The sequence below is a fragment of the Gouania willdenowi genome, chromosome 17, assembly GCF_900634775.1.
Source record: "Gouania willdenowi chromosome 17, fGouWil2.1, whole genome shotgun sequence".
In the NCBI taxonomy this organism is placed as follows: Eukaryota; Metazoa; Chordata; class Actinopteri; order Blenniiformes; family Gobiesocidae; genus Gouania; species Gouania willdenowi.
In genome coordinates, this window is record NC_041060.1 from 35,916,671 (window position 1) to 35,932,815 (window position 16,145).

The 16,145-nt window shown below is 40.1% G+C and overlaps 1 protein-coding gene across 1 annotated transcript in view; it reads right to left on the reverse strand.

The window, feature by feature from the left end:
• Positions 1 to 580: 580 nt before the first annotated feature.
• Positions 581 to 16,145, reverse strand: part of gigyf2 (GRB10 interacting GYF protein 2) — a 68,874-nt gene continuing 53,309 nt past the window's right edge. Inside the window, 5 exon segments of the mRNA XM_028472394.1 lie at positions 581 to 1,140; positions 1,206 to 1,347; positions 8,498 to 8,697; positions 11,130 to 11,281; positions 11,370 to 11,566. Of these exon segments, the coding sequence (XP_028328195.1) occupies positions 1,073 to 1,140; positions 1,206 to 1,347; positions 8,498 to 8,697; positions 11,130 to 11,281; positions 11,370 to 11,566 (759 nt within the window). The 3' untranslated portion in view covers positions 581 to 1,072.

Consider the following 16,145-nt stretch of genomic DNA (forward strand, 5'->3'; position numbering starts at 1 on the left):
AGGTGTTCCTTCAATTGTTCCTCATGCTCTCCCCTCAGCTGTTCCTCCTGCTTTTCCTTTGGCTGTTCCCTCAGCTTTTCCTTTGACTATACCCTTAGCTGTTCCTTCAACTGTTACCTCAGCTTTTCCTTTGGCTGTTCCACCTGCTCTTCCTTTGACTGTTCCCTCAGCTCTTCCTTTGACTGTTCCCTCAGCTTTTCCTTTGACTATACCCTTAGCTATTCCTTCAACTGTTACCTCAGCTTTTCCTTTGACTGTTCCACTTGCACTTCCTTTGACTGTTCCCTCAGCTCTTCCTTTGACTGTTCCCTCACCTGTTCCTCTGGCTTTTTTCGACTGTTCCCATAGGTGTTCCTTCAATTGTTCCTCATGCTCTCCCCTCAGCTGTTCCTCCTGCTTTTCCTTTGACTATACCCTTAGCTGTTCCTTCAACTGTTACCTCAGCTGTTCCTTCAACTGTTACCTCAGCTGTTCCTTTGACTGTTCCCTCAGCTGTGCTTTGTAATGCCTGAACGTTGGATTAAACACAGATAACAACCCGTGTTGATGAGAGAAAATCTGGACATGGGACACACAGAAGTGACCAGGCCACACGTGGAGCCGTTTATTTTTTTTATACTGCGATAAAAAAGTAGGACTCCAGCAGATCATTTCTCATATATTATAATACAGATGCAGAGTTGAAAGTTTATTTTTCTTACACTCTAGTATTTTACAAGAAATAGATAACTACTTTGGAGCTTTGAACGTGTCCTTAAAACAGGACACGAGTGGGCGCCTTCGCCATTGCCCGTGAACACACAGCCCGGGGGGGGAAACAGAAGTGGGGCTTAAAGTGGAGGAGACTGAATAAATAGAACAAAATGATGGATATAATTCTCCCAAACTACCCACACACAACGTAAAGTAAAAGAAACCCAATTGGAAACGTTATCACTAGTTGAACGGAGAGAACACGTCAGAGCTCCAACTTCTTCAACGTGAGAAAAGGTGAGCAGAGTCCGTTAGATGATGATGGAGGAGGAGGAGGAGGAGCTGCTACAGTCATAGGGCATGGCTCGGCTTCAGTCCCTTAAACGTCCTCCAAAGTCTCGATCTCTCCCATGTTCAGCCTCTCTGACGATGCGTTGACACTGAAACCTGCAATCAGAGCAGACCAGGATCAGGGGGCGGAGCTTAGCTCTGAGCTCTGAGCGCGGTCCCACCTAGAAGGCTGGGGTCTGCTCGGACCATCTTCTGCTTCTTCTTCTTCTTCCCTGAGGTGACCGTCTCAAAGCGCTGCTGCTGCACCACATGGTTGGACTGGTAGAGAGGAGACGACCCAGTCCCCCCCCCCCACACTGAGTCCTGACACACACACACACACACACGTACGTTATCAAAAGTCACAATTATGAGATACAGTCATAATTATGAGTTAGTAAAATCATAATCTTGATCACATTCATCAATATGAGATAAAAAAAGTCACAATTATGAGAAAGTCATATTCATGATAAAAAGTTATGATTATAAAATAAAAGTCATATTTATGAGATAAAGTCACAGAGGCTTTCTTATTGGTCCAATGGATGTGTGGGCGGGTACTAAGGGTGTGAGATCTGAAGATATTAGATCGTTAAGGATTACAACATGACAACGATCTCCCAAATCACGTAGAACCGTCTGTAGCTCATATTTGAACCCTTGCGGTGCCGTGTCTGTCATATGTCTGTGGTCCATACACAGAACATCCACACCATTTATTAGTCAGTATTACAGACGTTACAGACATTACAGATTATTAAGCTCTTAAACAGGGCAGAAGTACGTATAAATAAATAGTTTATATCACCTATTGTCATTTAGAGTAAAAATATATAGATATGAATATTGGTTCATATCACCCAGGCCTAATGTAACCAAAGCAGTAACGTTTTATCTTGTAAAGGATATGATTGTCTAAACTGTGTGAAATGAGGCGTTTAAACACTGTTTAAAGTATGATTTTATTAATATGAGTGTGTTACCTCAATAACTAATAGAAATCACTAGACTGATATGATGCCTTGTTATGTAGCATGTGATGCTAATGCTAAATGGTAAATAGACATGATTTATATAGAGCTTTATCACCACTGAAACAGTCTCAAAGCTTTACATATCAGCTCATTCACCAGTGGGACAGGACTGACATGCAAGGCACTAGTCGACCACTGGGAGCAACTTAGGGTTCAGTGTCTTGCCCAAGGACACTTCGACACATAGTCAGGTACTGGGATCGAACCCCCAACCTCTCGAACAGAAGACGACCCTCTACCACCTGGGCCACGGTCGCTAATGCTACACTACTTTAGTTAAACAACGTAAAAAGACTGTGTGACTATAAGAACATGTCAGACCTTTAGTTTGATGTTAATTATACTTACAACCAGTTTGATAACTTTCTTACATATTATCTTGTCTTAAATGATCTTTAATTTATTTTTTCCATTTAAGGCCATGATTTTAAGAAGGTAAATTGGTTTGTTTAACTAGTAAATAACTTTAAAATAGTCTAAATGATTTGAATGAAAAAATGATCGTGATTTCACAAAGAAAAAATCGTGATATGATATTTTTGTCATATCGTCCACCCCTAGCGGGTACTAGACATCGCTAGCTTGTCATGTATTGGATGTGTGTTGTTTACTCTATTGTGTTGTTTGATTATTGATTATTAGGCCCGAGCGCCACGAGCTGGCGAACGGCCTCTTGCTCTTGTAGTGAGGGAAGGGGCGGAGCCTATGCAAAGGCCACATGCCCGTCAGTGACCAGGAACGGGCAATGTTGTAGGCATGCCCCCGCGCTTTCCGAATATGTACAACTCATGGTACTCAAAAAGAGGGAAACATTGTTATTGGGTTGGATTATTAGGGTCTGAAGGCCATACTGTATTATTTTTATTATTATTCCACACCTGTTTACCCCGTTAGGAAACCCAAAGTCTCACACACCTCAGAGATGCTGAAAAATCAGATAATTTGGCGCAATGAAAGAAATTGCTTAAAAAATGGCCGCACAGCGCGCATTATAGACGCCAAAAATGCGATGGAACCGCACGACCAGCAGGCTTGCCCGATTAATATGAATTCGCCACATGTATTCCTGACCCTAAGATGAGCAAAAAGTTACATTATGACCACGCCCAAAACCAAACAGGAAGTCAGCCAAAAAAAGACGTTTCGCCCTGGAAATGTATTTGCACGAACGACTCTGATTGGCTCCATGCGATTCGCTTCAAACTCAGCCAGAACACTTAGAACCCACTGAAGATTAAAAATTATTGAATTAATTTGCACATCTTTAATGGTTTTTGTCGTAGTGCGTCTGGCGCCATTTAGCACGCCATAATAGAAAAATGCATTTAACTCACAAATGCAAAGTTTAAACTACTTCATATTTGATGCACATGTTGACTGTCCAGCCCTAAACAAGACTCAATGTGAAAATTACCCATCATGCTTTGCGTTCTCAGATGGCGCACGCCTTAATAGAAAACTGTGATAACTCTTAAACACAAAGTTCAAACAGTCTATTTGATACACATTGGTTACCAACCCCGGCCACTCCTTTGGACCCTACGACGCCGCTCACGGCTTTAATTATTATTATTATCTATGTAAAGTCTCAATCGCGCGCTTTTCTAATTTTCTTATTTCTAATTCTTTCTAATTTCTTCAAAAATTTGATGCGCCAGCTCCCTTAAGTACGCCAAAAATGCATTTAATTCATCGCAGAATCATGAAAATTGACACAGAAGTAGACCATGACAAGACAAGGAAAAAATATTATTAAGACCACGTCAAAAGATACACAGGAATTCCAGAATCTTGAATTAAAAATTGAAAATTGCAAAATTGCTATTCTCACTCATGTTGTATTTTAACGTATTTCTCCTAGGGCGTTTCAATGACAGGGTTCAAAGTTGCTGGAGATCATCTAATGAGGTGGGACATCAAAAGTAACCCATGGATTTTTGATAACTTTTACGGTGTTTGCAGCCGTGGCCAATCTTTGCTCTCATTTGCGCATACGAAGTCAGATTTACGTCACATGTCAATCAGTTGTGAAACTCTCGGCCCAAAACCAGCTCAATGTGGAAAAACGAACATTGGCGCACTAGCGCCCCCTACAGAGTGAAGATCATTTAATATGAGGAAAAAAAAAATGTTTGGTATTTTTCTGTTTCGGCTTCTCGATCAAAAAAGTCAATGAGACAAATGTTTTATTTTTTATCGTGTGATTTTGTATCAAGATTTTAATCCATTTTATAGGAAATTGGACAAATCTTGGAAAACGTCAACTCAAACTTTAACACACTCCTCCTGGAGATACCATTACTACTATTACTACTACTACTACTACTACTATCACTATTACTACTACTACTACTACTACTCCTACTATTACTACTACTACTACTACTACTACTACTAATACCATTACTACTACTACTACTACTACTACTAATACCATTACTACTATTACTACTACTACTACTACTACTATGACTACTACTCCTACTATTACTACTAATACTATTACTATTACTACTACTATTACTACTACTAATACTATTACTACTACTACTACTATGACTACTACTCCTACTATTACTACTACTACTACTAATACTATTACTATTACTACTACTACTACTAATACCATTACTACTATTACTACTATTACTACTACTACTACTAATACTATTACTACTACTACTACTAATACCATTACTACTATTACTACTACTAATACTATTACTACTATTACTACTACTAATACTATTACTACTACTACTAATACCATTACTACTAATACCATTACTACTAATACCATTACTACTAATACCATTACTACTATTACTACTACTACTACTACTAATACCATTACTACTATTACTACTACTATTACTACTACTAAAACTACTACTATGACTACTACTCCTACTATTACTACTACTAATACTATTACTACTATTACTACTACTACTATTATTACTACTACTACTCCTACTACAAATACCATTAGTACTATTACTACTACTATTACTACTACTACTAATACTATTACAACTACTACTACTATGACTACTACTCCTACTATTACTACTACTAATACTATTACTACTACTACTACTATTATTATTACTACTACTACTGCTACTATTATTACTACTACTACTATTACTACTCCTACTACTATTACTATTACTACTACTACTACTACTACTATTACAACTACTCCAGCTTTGTTCTTGGATGTGTTAGTATAACAACAAAAATCATAAATATGTCTAAGTTTATATCTCAATAGTACATTTCTGTCTAAACAAATCAATAACACATTGATAGTATAAAATTCACTGTTATGTTATGTTTCAGGCAGCGGACCGAAGGCACAGTGAAGGCTGCACGGCAAAAGCGGCGCTGACTGCCGAAAGTGGTGCAATTTGGTGAAGGTAGCGCGGCCAAGGCGGCGCAGGAAAAAGCGGCACGGCAAAGTGTCGTGGCAAAGGCGGCGCAGTGAAGGCGGCGCGGTGAAGGCGAGGGCCGTTTATCGCTGCTTGTGGCTATGTTTAACACTGTTCTTTGGTGGGGGTGTTGATATGGTAATAGGCTATTATTATTATTATTAGGTCTGATTGTTATGTGATTGTAGACAGTGTTACAGAGCTGGGATTTGGTGATCAAATGTGTTGTGATCTCCTGTCTTACTGCACCTTATGTTGTGACGATAACATTGAACCATTAACTCATATATGTCTGTTTCCTGCCTTTTTTTAACTGATGTTCTTTCTTTTTCTGATTTATATTTCTTTGTTTCCATCACTGTATTTGCTGTTGTTTTCCATACCAAAAACACCACTGGTACCGACAGATATAAGCTACACTGGATACACATGCTAACCACAGTCAGCGCTAGCATACAGCTGATGGTGATGATGATGATGATGGTGAGGGGATGGTGATAGTGATAATGGTGATGGTGATGATGAAGATGTCTTTCTTGGTGAGAAGCCTACACACAGGCGCAAGGGGGACTCGCCCGGTCAGCATTCGGCCTTGGTGCGACAAATGACCCACCAGGGGGTGGGGGGCAATGTGGGGTCAAACTGTGTGGGGAGATGCCCAGCAACCATCCGCCCACAATAGAGGGGGAAGGAGCCAGCCGACCCGGACCCCTCTTTAAAAACCTTTCAAGGTGAGGGCCCCCCGGGGGTCTGCACTGGTGGGACTTTGTGGGTGAACTTTGGGGCAAGGCAGGCACCTGCCCTGTGGAGGGTTGGTCTTTGCACCATCCATCCCCACCCTGGGCTGAGGAACTGGAGAGGTAGTAGAGGTGTTGGAGAAGAAAGGAGGAGAGACAGGAGGAATAGAAGACATGAGGGGAGGAGAAACAGGAGGAGTGAAAGGAGGGGTGAGAGGGTGGTGACTGAGGGAGTGAGAGAAGGTGATCAGAGGAAAGAAAGAGAGATTAACATGTGCAGCGTTTGTCTCTGAGGGAGCAGAACAGGAGAAGGTTGAGGAGGGTGATGGAGAAGATTGTGATGAAAGGGTGGGAGATTGTGTTGCTGAGTGAGATAAGTGCAGATGATGAAGGTGTGCTGTGGTTGTGAGAGGATGAGGAGAGAGTGGTAGTTGTTCTAGAAGAAGTCAGTGGTGGTATTGTGTAGAGGTGATGGAGTTGTGGGTGAGTGATGGACAACAGAGATGGTTTGAGGAGAGGGTGACTGTGGTTGTGTTAGATCAGCCTGTGTGGGGTATAGATGTGGATAGTATAGAGAGGTACAGAAGGACAATGGAGAGTCAGGTTGTGATTGGTGGAAATGAAAAGCTATAATTGAAGGTGATTTTAATGTAAATGTAAGAAGAAGGTACGAGAGAGAAGGAGTGAATGGGAGGTATGGGATAGGTAGAAGAAATGAAGAGATTTGATAGACTGTTGTGGAGAACATGACTTAGTGACTATGAACAGTTACATGAGGCGTTAGAGGAGAGGGACGTGGTTCAATGTGATGTATGAAGGTGGTATGAGTTGATGCTTTTATTATGAGAAGGACAGACAGACACTGGATGGTGTGAAAAATGAGAACGGATGAAGAGTAGATGTTGTTGGACCACAAACAGAAAGTGATGACTGTGAGGGTGAATGGGAAGAGATGGAGAGTGCCAGGAGGAGACAAAGGAGAGTACCAGAGATCAGATGGAGATGTTGAAAGAGCAGGAGAAGAAAGAGGAGGATGAGGAGAGAACGAGAATGTATGAGGAGATGGAAGGAATGGGAAGTACTTTCTAAGCTGATGATGGAGACAGTGAAAGAAGTGTGTGGAGTACATGAGAAGATGGTACAAAACCCATAGACGGTCGGTTGATGATGGAGAGAATAAGAGTGGTGGTGAGAAAGAGGAATGAGAAGGTACAACTGGTGGGTAACAGAAGAAGGCTGAGACAGAGGAGAGATGGACAAGTGATGGAGAGAATGGAGGGCGAGATGGTTGAAGTGAGAGAGAGGAAGTGAAGGAGGTGAGGAAACAGCTGAAGAAGTGCTTGAGGAGGTTGGAGGAAGAATGGTAGACAGAGAAGATAAGAGAGTGTCAGGAAGTGAGTGAGACTGGGAGAGGGGTTGAGATGTATAAGTGCATGAGAAAGATTAGGAGTAATGGATGTAAGGCTCCGTAGAGTGAGAATATAACAGTGAAATAATATAAAGAACATTTCTAAAGGATGACTAGTGAGAGGTCTGAGGAGGAACCAAAGGTGATTGAAGAGGTGGTGAATGGAACGACAGATCTGTGTGAGGATGAGAGAGAGAAAGAGGTGAATGAGATGCTGAACGAGACGCCTGAAAGGGAGGAGATTGAAGAAGAAATGAACGAGATGAAAGAATCAGTGTCTGGTGATGATGGAGTGAGAGTTGTATATATTAGGATGGTACATGGTGACGTGAAAGAGAAGGTGATACAGATGGTGATACAGATGTTTGAGAAGAGAACGGACAGATGGGATGGATCTCTGAAAGTGGGGTTGATGTTTAAAAAAGGAGACAGGAATGATAGGAACAACTATAGGGTGTCTGTTGAGGTGAGAGTGGTGGAGGTGTGTGTGGAGAGCAGGTTGATGTATGATTGTCAGGTGTGAGTGTGGTATGTGAAAGATATGAATAGGTTGTAGAGATAGATGGATAAGTGCTACAGGTATGTATGGAATAACAGGAATGGTGAGACGTTGAGACAAATACAGGTGAGAGGGGTGAACATGTGGGATGTAAGAAAGTGACTGACAGTGAAGTCTATAAGATTGAGAAACGAGTGTTGGAGCGAGTGGGTCATGTGACGTGAATGATACACTGATGAAAGCAATGGTGTTAGGGTGGTATACTAATACACTAATATACTAAGTATAGTCCCCTGACGGGGACCAATGGCCCAAAATGGAAAATGACGATGATGGTGATGATGATGATGATGACTCACCTGCAGCTGCTGCTGTTTCAGGGCCTGCTGTTGGCTCTGTGGAGCCGTCTTCTGCTGGTTAGCGTTCTGTTTGGCACGCCGCTCCAGAAACTGCTTGGCAAAGTCTTTGGCCTCAGGAGTGTCTCCCAGATACGCCCGAACATAGTCGTGCACCTCGTACGGAGAATCCACCTCCTTCAGGAAGGAGGCAAAGGTGGGAACTGTACAGGAACAGAAGGAGTGTTGGAGGTACCAGGGTGGGGCTCAATTACATTTTTAAATTACAATTACCTCTTTAATTATCCATCTTCAATTATGATTACAATGATCGACATGTTTTTCCAATTACAATTAAAATGATTGTTTCTCCTCTAAAAGTCAATTACAAATACATTCTCAATTATTCAAGTTAAATTACAATTACTTGTACTAAGCCTTTCATAAATAAGCCCATAAAACTCTAAGCCCATGGAAGTACGACAGGATGACAGGCTTGGAGCAAGCGTCAGGACACAGGCCAACATGAAAGTTACAGGCTAAAATGCTTTTGCACCCATTATAGCGCCACCTAGTGGTGCACTTTTGGTATCGGTGGTCTGTGTGCTTTTCAATATGTACCCTTTAAATTTCACAGCCCTCAACATACTACTTCAGCTGAAATAAATGTTTGTTGTCGATGTTGTAATAAGCCACGCCTACTTTGACCAATCGCGATTAACTTAATACCCACCAAATTTGGTAAGAATTAGTCATGCCATTTAAGAGATATACATTTCCTATATTTGCAGCGCCCCCTAGTGGCCTAAATTATTCAAACAGTCACATGTCAACCAAGGATCTCAGATTTAGTGTTGTTAGCATTTATTTTGACCAAAATATGCAACAGTTCGCATTTTTATAGCTAGCTAAAAGACTTTACTCGTTAATAATTTGCGCATAATTTACCCGAACAAACTCATTTAGTTAACTGGAGATTACGTCCAACTGAAGACTCTACGTTCCAAGTTTCACGCTGATTTGACAAAACCCCAAGGAGAAGTTAGAAAAAGTAGGTTTTCCAGTTTTCGCAATTTGCGCCAACACAATTAAAGTCAAAAATGGGCGTGGCCTAGCCCAGGTGATTCAGTGCTATTCATGGAATCTGTGGATATGAAGTTTTTGAATGTGTGACATACGGTGTAGGAGTTATAGGGGTCTGGACCCACCCTCCAAAGGGCACCGCCCTCCCTTGCACGGTTTAGCCTGCAGCAACACTTTTACCGAGAGAAAAATTAAAATAAGAAGACAATCATCAATATCCCACACCAGATTGGTTGTCATTATAACTCACAACTTTTTCCTAAATGTCCTAAATCTAAGAACTTAGATGTATACATAAGAAAAATATAATCACATCAGAATATAAAATTACTATCTATCTTAAACAGATTCTATGAAAAGCTGTCCCCTTTGAAGATCCCTCAAACAGAGTAAAAAAAACGGAAAAGGGGTAATAATATATTTGCGCACTTCTTATTTTCAAACTCCATCAAGGTATTGATACCCTGAAGCCTTACACCTAATTTGGTTGTCGCATCTTAAACGGTTTCTGAGAAAAGCAGTCCACTTTAACTTGGATGGACAAAGTTCAAACCTATATCCTCCTTCACACTTTGTGGCGGAGGATAAAAATCAGAACAAAAGCAAGAGAATTCCCAGCACCGCTGGTCGTCAGGCCACGTGGGCTTCGCCCACTAATTATGCCATAATTTTAATTAACTCATTCAGTGCCATTGACATAATATTACGTCATTTATGTTTTTCACGGAGATTAATAGAAAACTCCCTGGCGGAGGTCCCTCATCAATATCTAAGCTGTAATGTGATGTAGTAACCAACTGTGCCCTGAAGGTGGCAGCAGTGCACCTAGATGTGAGATTAGCCACTGATGCTACCATTAGCTAAGGAAGAAGAAGCAGGTACAGTGAGATTATGGTGCTATGAAGTGATATTGTGAAGTATTCAGCAGCTCACAGCTCCACATACTAACACAGAACATGTGGACCTGAGTGGATTATTGATTATGTTGTGATTGTGAGATGAAACCATCAACTAACCGGACCAAACGGGTCATATCTTCATGTCGGGAGGAAAAGGAAGTTACGTATATGTGACTGACAGCGGAGAGACTTGGAGGAACGCCAAAATACAGTTAGAAATCCATTTAACTCTGACATAGATATTAAAATAATAATAATTTTGCCATCAAAAGCCTGGTCTCAGTGTTGTTTTTGTAGTTTTATATAAGGAAACAATGTTGAGATGTCACTAAAGCAAAACATTTGTTTCAAATTCACTAATATATTTTTTCAGAAAAAGTCGTTTTTCTCAGCTTTTTGTCACAAACTGGCGATTTGTGTGAAACTTGCCTCTATTCAACTGATGATTACAGAAGAACAAAACAAGCTGGAAACTACATTATTTTTTCTGATGAAATTAGTCATTAATTAATCGATATATTGTTATACCACTAGTTTTTAATTTTTTAATATATGTTGTGTTGTATTGTTTTAATCCTGTAGCACTTTGAGATTTGGTATCAAATGTAAAGTGCATTACAAATAAAATGTATTATTATTATTACGCTGGTGCGCACGCGCACACACACACTGACCATCCAGGTTGTTAGCCGTGTTGAGCAGGTGCAGCGTCTGCTCACACCACTGCATGAAGGTGTCCTGATGGCTCTTGTTGACGCCCTGAAACAACTTGAGCAGCTTCTCCTCCTCCTCTACCTTCTTGTTGACTCGTCCACTCACAGAGTTGCTTCAAAACAGGCCAAAGACGTGAGGTTAGCGTTAGCGTCAGCGCAACGTGGGGTGCCCGCCCTCTGTCCTCGGCTGGGGTTGCTCACCTGAGGTTGGCGTTGCCCTTGTTGTTCTTCTGCACATTTCCCTTCCTGCTGGGCACGGGTTGCTGCACCGACTCCTTCACGGCCTCATCCCAAAAGCCCATGTTGGAGTTGTGGGTGTCGCCCCAGATGCTGCTGGAGTCTGAGCCCCAGTTGGTGCTGGTGCTGACGGAGCCCCACACAGAGCTACTCAGAGGGACCTAAAAAAGACAGAAAACAAACAACACCGTCTGGTCAATCATCAACTGTGGGTGAGAACAGAGGAACAAAAATAATCATGATTCGTTAAGGCTGAGCAATAATGAAATAAATTACAATTTTGATTATTACACTCAAAGATTACAAAAACAACAGATAAAAAAAACGATTATTGTTTTACTTATGTTTTATTTACTAAATGAAACAAACATCCACGATTTAGGATATCTACAAAGAATAAAGCTTAGCACACAAGAGAAAAAATGATTATTAACACTAACTAAGTTGTTTAATGCACGTGCATGTTAGCTCCTAAGGCCCACCCCTCTCAAAGCTAAAGCTAGGCTAGCCTGCATGCCAACACGAGGAAAGTTGTTGCTAGTGGTGATGAAACATGGCAGGAGAAACGCATCAAAAACTAGTGTTGGGAACGTTACCTTAAAAAAGTCATTAGTTATAGTTACTCACTACTTGTTCAAAAAAGTAACTGCGTTAGTAACTAAATTACTCTATAATAAAAGTAACTCATTACCAAGGAAAGTAACTATTTGCGTTACTATTAAAAAAAAAAAAGTTGTTATATGTCAAATAATTCACATTTTTTAGATGTGTTGTCGTGAGGTGCTTCATTAAATATGAGTTGCTTACAACAGATGTGGACAAAGTCTTCATTCCTGGATATAATGAACACTTCACATACACGTTCTTGTCTTTGACCATAATTAATATAAAGTAGTGTTTGTATCATCACCTTAAAAATGTCAAATTTTCATCAGATTGCTCCACACTCACCATCTCTGCTGATTCATCCTGTGCGTGTGTGTGTGCGCGCGTGTGCTGGCACGTCGCCTTAGCCAATCATAATCGCTCACCTTGTTTTTGACCCACCTCCTCACTACAGCTGAGTCAGAAGCCTGGGATGCTTTCGGATAAAAGTTTATTCGATCAATGCATGTAACGCACCACATTTAACGTTGAGTAACGATAACGGTGTTGTAACGGCGTAAAAAGTAATTAGTTAGATTACCCCGTTACTAAAAAACAAACGCCGTTACCTAACGCTGTTATTTTAAACACTGTCAAAAACACATGTAAACAAGCAAAGCAAGTGAAATTCTCTCCTATAGGAACACTTGGTGTTTGATGATGAAGACCTAGAGCAAAAACACATCACGTGCAACAACTTTTTTGTTTTGTGTAAAATGTGAAAATACTTGATTTTAGTGTTTGAAGAATTTTACTTATGTTTAAAGAATAGATTTTAAATTGTTTTGTACAAAAAATAAACAACTTTTTGGTCGACAAATAATCGTTTGAATAATCAAGATTTAAATTATGACTAAAATAATCATGATTAATATTTTTTGTATAATCGCGCAGCGCTACGGTTTAACTATGGGATGTAACAGAGGCTACGCTAACTTTAAACTAGCTTCAACAGAGCTCAATGTAATCAGTGGCTGGTAGGGGTGATTATTGGCAAGGATGTTGCAATACGATACATATCGCGATACGTGGGTCACGATACAATATTATTACGGTATAGCGATATATCACGATATTCTACCCAGTTAATATCAAAATTAAACGTAGAGATGAAAAATCAAATTGCTGTATATGTTCATCAGAAGATATTGATCATTCAGAGGATAAATTGAGTTAAAACTATTCGCTTCAAAACATCCTATTTATTATTTATTATTAGCGTTTTTGTACATTTTCACTGAAAAAAAGAAAATACAGTGTTACACACTGTCATCACTGAAACTAATGTGTAGAAGTCTCAAAGTAACCAGGACAACATAATGACGGCATTGTAACAACTGTAAGTGAGAACAATAAGGATAAATCACCTGAGTTACTGATAATGTCAAAATAAGAAAACATAATTTCAGTTTAAACACTGATCTGAACAGATTATATGAAAATAAAATGTCTGCATACATAAATATCACAGGCATCACACACTGCCAAATATCAAAAAAGAAAAAAGAAAAAAAAAACAAACAAAAAATACAATTTTTTATATAAAAAAATCGATTTAAAATCGGCACCCAAAAAAAAATTGCGATATATTGTCAAATCAATTTTTTTCACACCCCTTGTGGCTGGTAATGTAGGGGGACCATGGATTTAACCTTTTCACGTCTCAACCACATTTTACAAACTCGTCAAAATGTCCAGGTTTCCCAGGGACCCTGAACGCATCTAGGGGAACGCGTTAATTTAAACGACCGTAATTCTGCTAATATTTGCTCTATCGGAGAAATTCCAGCAGTTTGTGAAAGCTAATGAGTTGATCTTTATCATGTTATTACTGTGAATTTACTCACACATGATGGAATCATTAAAGATGACGCTTTGTTTTAACAAAATCATTAAAGTCTATCATTAAATAAATAAATATCAGGATGAAGATCCTCCAGGATGATCAAACCTCCATGGAGGTTCACAGAGGGATTAGAAAACCAAGATAACACATGTAGGAAGTTAAAGTTAAGTTTCCATCATCACCTCTGGTCTCCATGACAATAAAGCTGAGTCAGCATGGGACCGTGGGATGGAAACTTTCACTCATTTATTGAATATGTTTATTTAATGATTATTAAATGTTCTGAGTTATTTGTCCATGTCTTCATACCCGCTCATTCCCGTTTATCAGGGTCGCGGGGGTCTGCCGGTGCCAATCTCCGGCTCTCATAGGGTGCTGGGCGGGGGTACACCCTGGACAGGGCGCCAGTCCATCACAGGGCAACACAGACAGACAACCACTCACTCACTCATTCACTCCTCTGGGCAAATTAGAGACTCCAATCAACCTTACAGTCATGTTTTTGGATTGTGGGAGGAAGCCGGAGTACCCGGAGGAAACCCACGCAGCACGGGGAGAACATGCAAACTCCACACAGAAAGGACCCAAGTGAAGCGGACGTGCTAACCACTAATCCACCGTGTGCCCTGAGTTATTTGTTATAGTTTTAATTTCTAGGAGGAGATGTTTGTCATTGTCTCAATGATAAAGAGATTTTAAGAAGGTTTACAGTATATGAGATGTTTCAAGGACAGATTGTTATAACCAGTGTTGGGGCGGTAACGCGTTACAAGTAACGCGTTACCGCCCCAACGTTACTTTTGACAGTAACTAGTACTCTAACACAATATTTTTTTTAAGAAATAAACTCAGCTACAGTTACAATATGGTGCGTTTGTCTGTTAATTTGGTTAGCTGCAGTGTACTTCCTGTTTACAGTGGCGCAACATAATTTTGCGGGATGCTGTGCCATGTCTGTTTACTATAAAGTATGCTAATCATGGCGAGTCAATGCAAGTTTCTCAGAGTGGAAATACATGCATTATTTTACCAATTTGTCTCCAAAACATACATGTATCAGTGAAGCTAAGCTAACGCTGTGTTGGTAGACGTGAGGTAAACCTCTGCACTGAAACAACAGCAGCTGGATTTTAACAGTGACTGTTATCCAGGGACAGATCAGCAAAGCTACTGCACATTATGTTGTTGTAAATAAGCAGTCTGTCACTACTGCTGAGTCACCGCTAACAGCAGCTAGTTAGCCTGATAGCATGTCCTATGTATTGCATTGTGTAGCTCAGAAAAATGCTGTGATTGTTTTACTTTTTCTATATTTATTTTAAAAAGCATATACAACAGCAGAATGTACACTTTGAATACACACAGCTTACTTTACATATGTTAAGGTGTAGCTAAAGTTCTGCTAAGGTTGAAAAATTGCTCAGTTTTAATTTTTGGAGAAGCTGTTTTGTGTTTTATATCCACATCATTTATAGCAGTTTTTTTTCTAAAGCAGAGTTGGTCAAAATGTATTCTGAATGTTAATTCAGATTGTTTTCATTTATTTATGTTGTACGTTGTTGCTGATGTTTGTGCTTAAGCTGTAAGGGAACATTTTAAGGCTGCGTTCACACCGGATACGTTACAAAATGTCCGTATATCCAAATTACATACAAAGTCAAAGGACAGATGCGTCCCAGATGTGAAGTCTTTCCTGTGCGGCGGTGCGATCAGCACGTCAAGTGCATTGGCCGTGCGAGCGCGCTCCCGATTTTGGTGGTTTATGTTTGTGAGAGGAGAAAAAAGGAGCGCGGCTCCTTGCTTCAGCAGGAAGTGAAACTCACCAAGTTGGATGTGTCGCTGGTGGGCGGAGCTTCGCTTCAGACGTGCGTATGAAGCGAAAGGGGACATTTTTTGATCCTGTGAAACCTGCGGTACGTTTCGTACGGCAGATGCGCCCGGTGCCGCAGAAGACGCATTTGGTGTGAACGCAGCATAAAGCTAAACACAACTGTTTTTATGATGCTGAAACCACTTTCATTTTTGATTCTGAATAATATTCAGGTTGTTTTGTGTTTTATTTATTTCACAATTCCTTGTAACATTTTCAGTTTCTGCTGGTCTCAGGTAAATAAACTGGTATTGAAAGAATACTTAGTGTTTGAGTCAGATTGGTGTTTGTAAAGATTAATACTGAGCAGAGTTTAGTTCTGTTAATGTAAATAATTATAAACTGTAGGGTTGGATACAATAACATTTCATTTATCAGA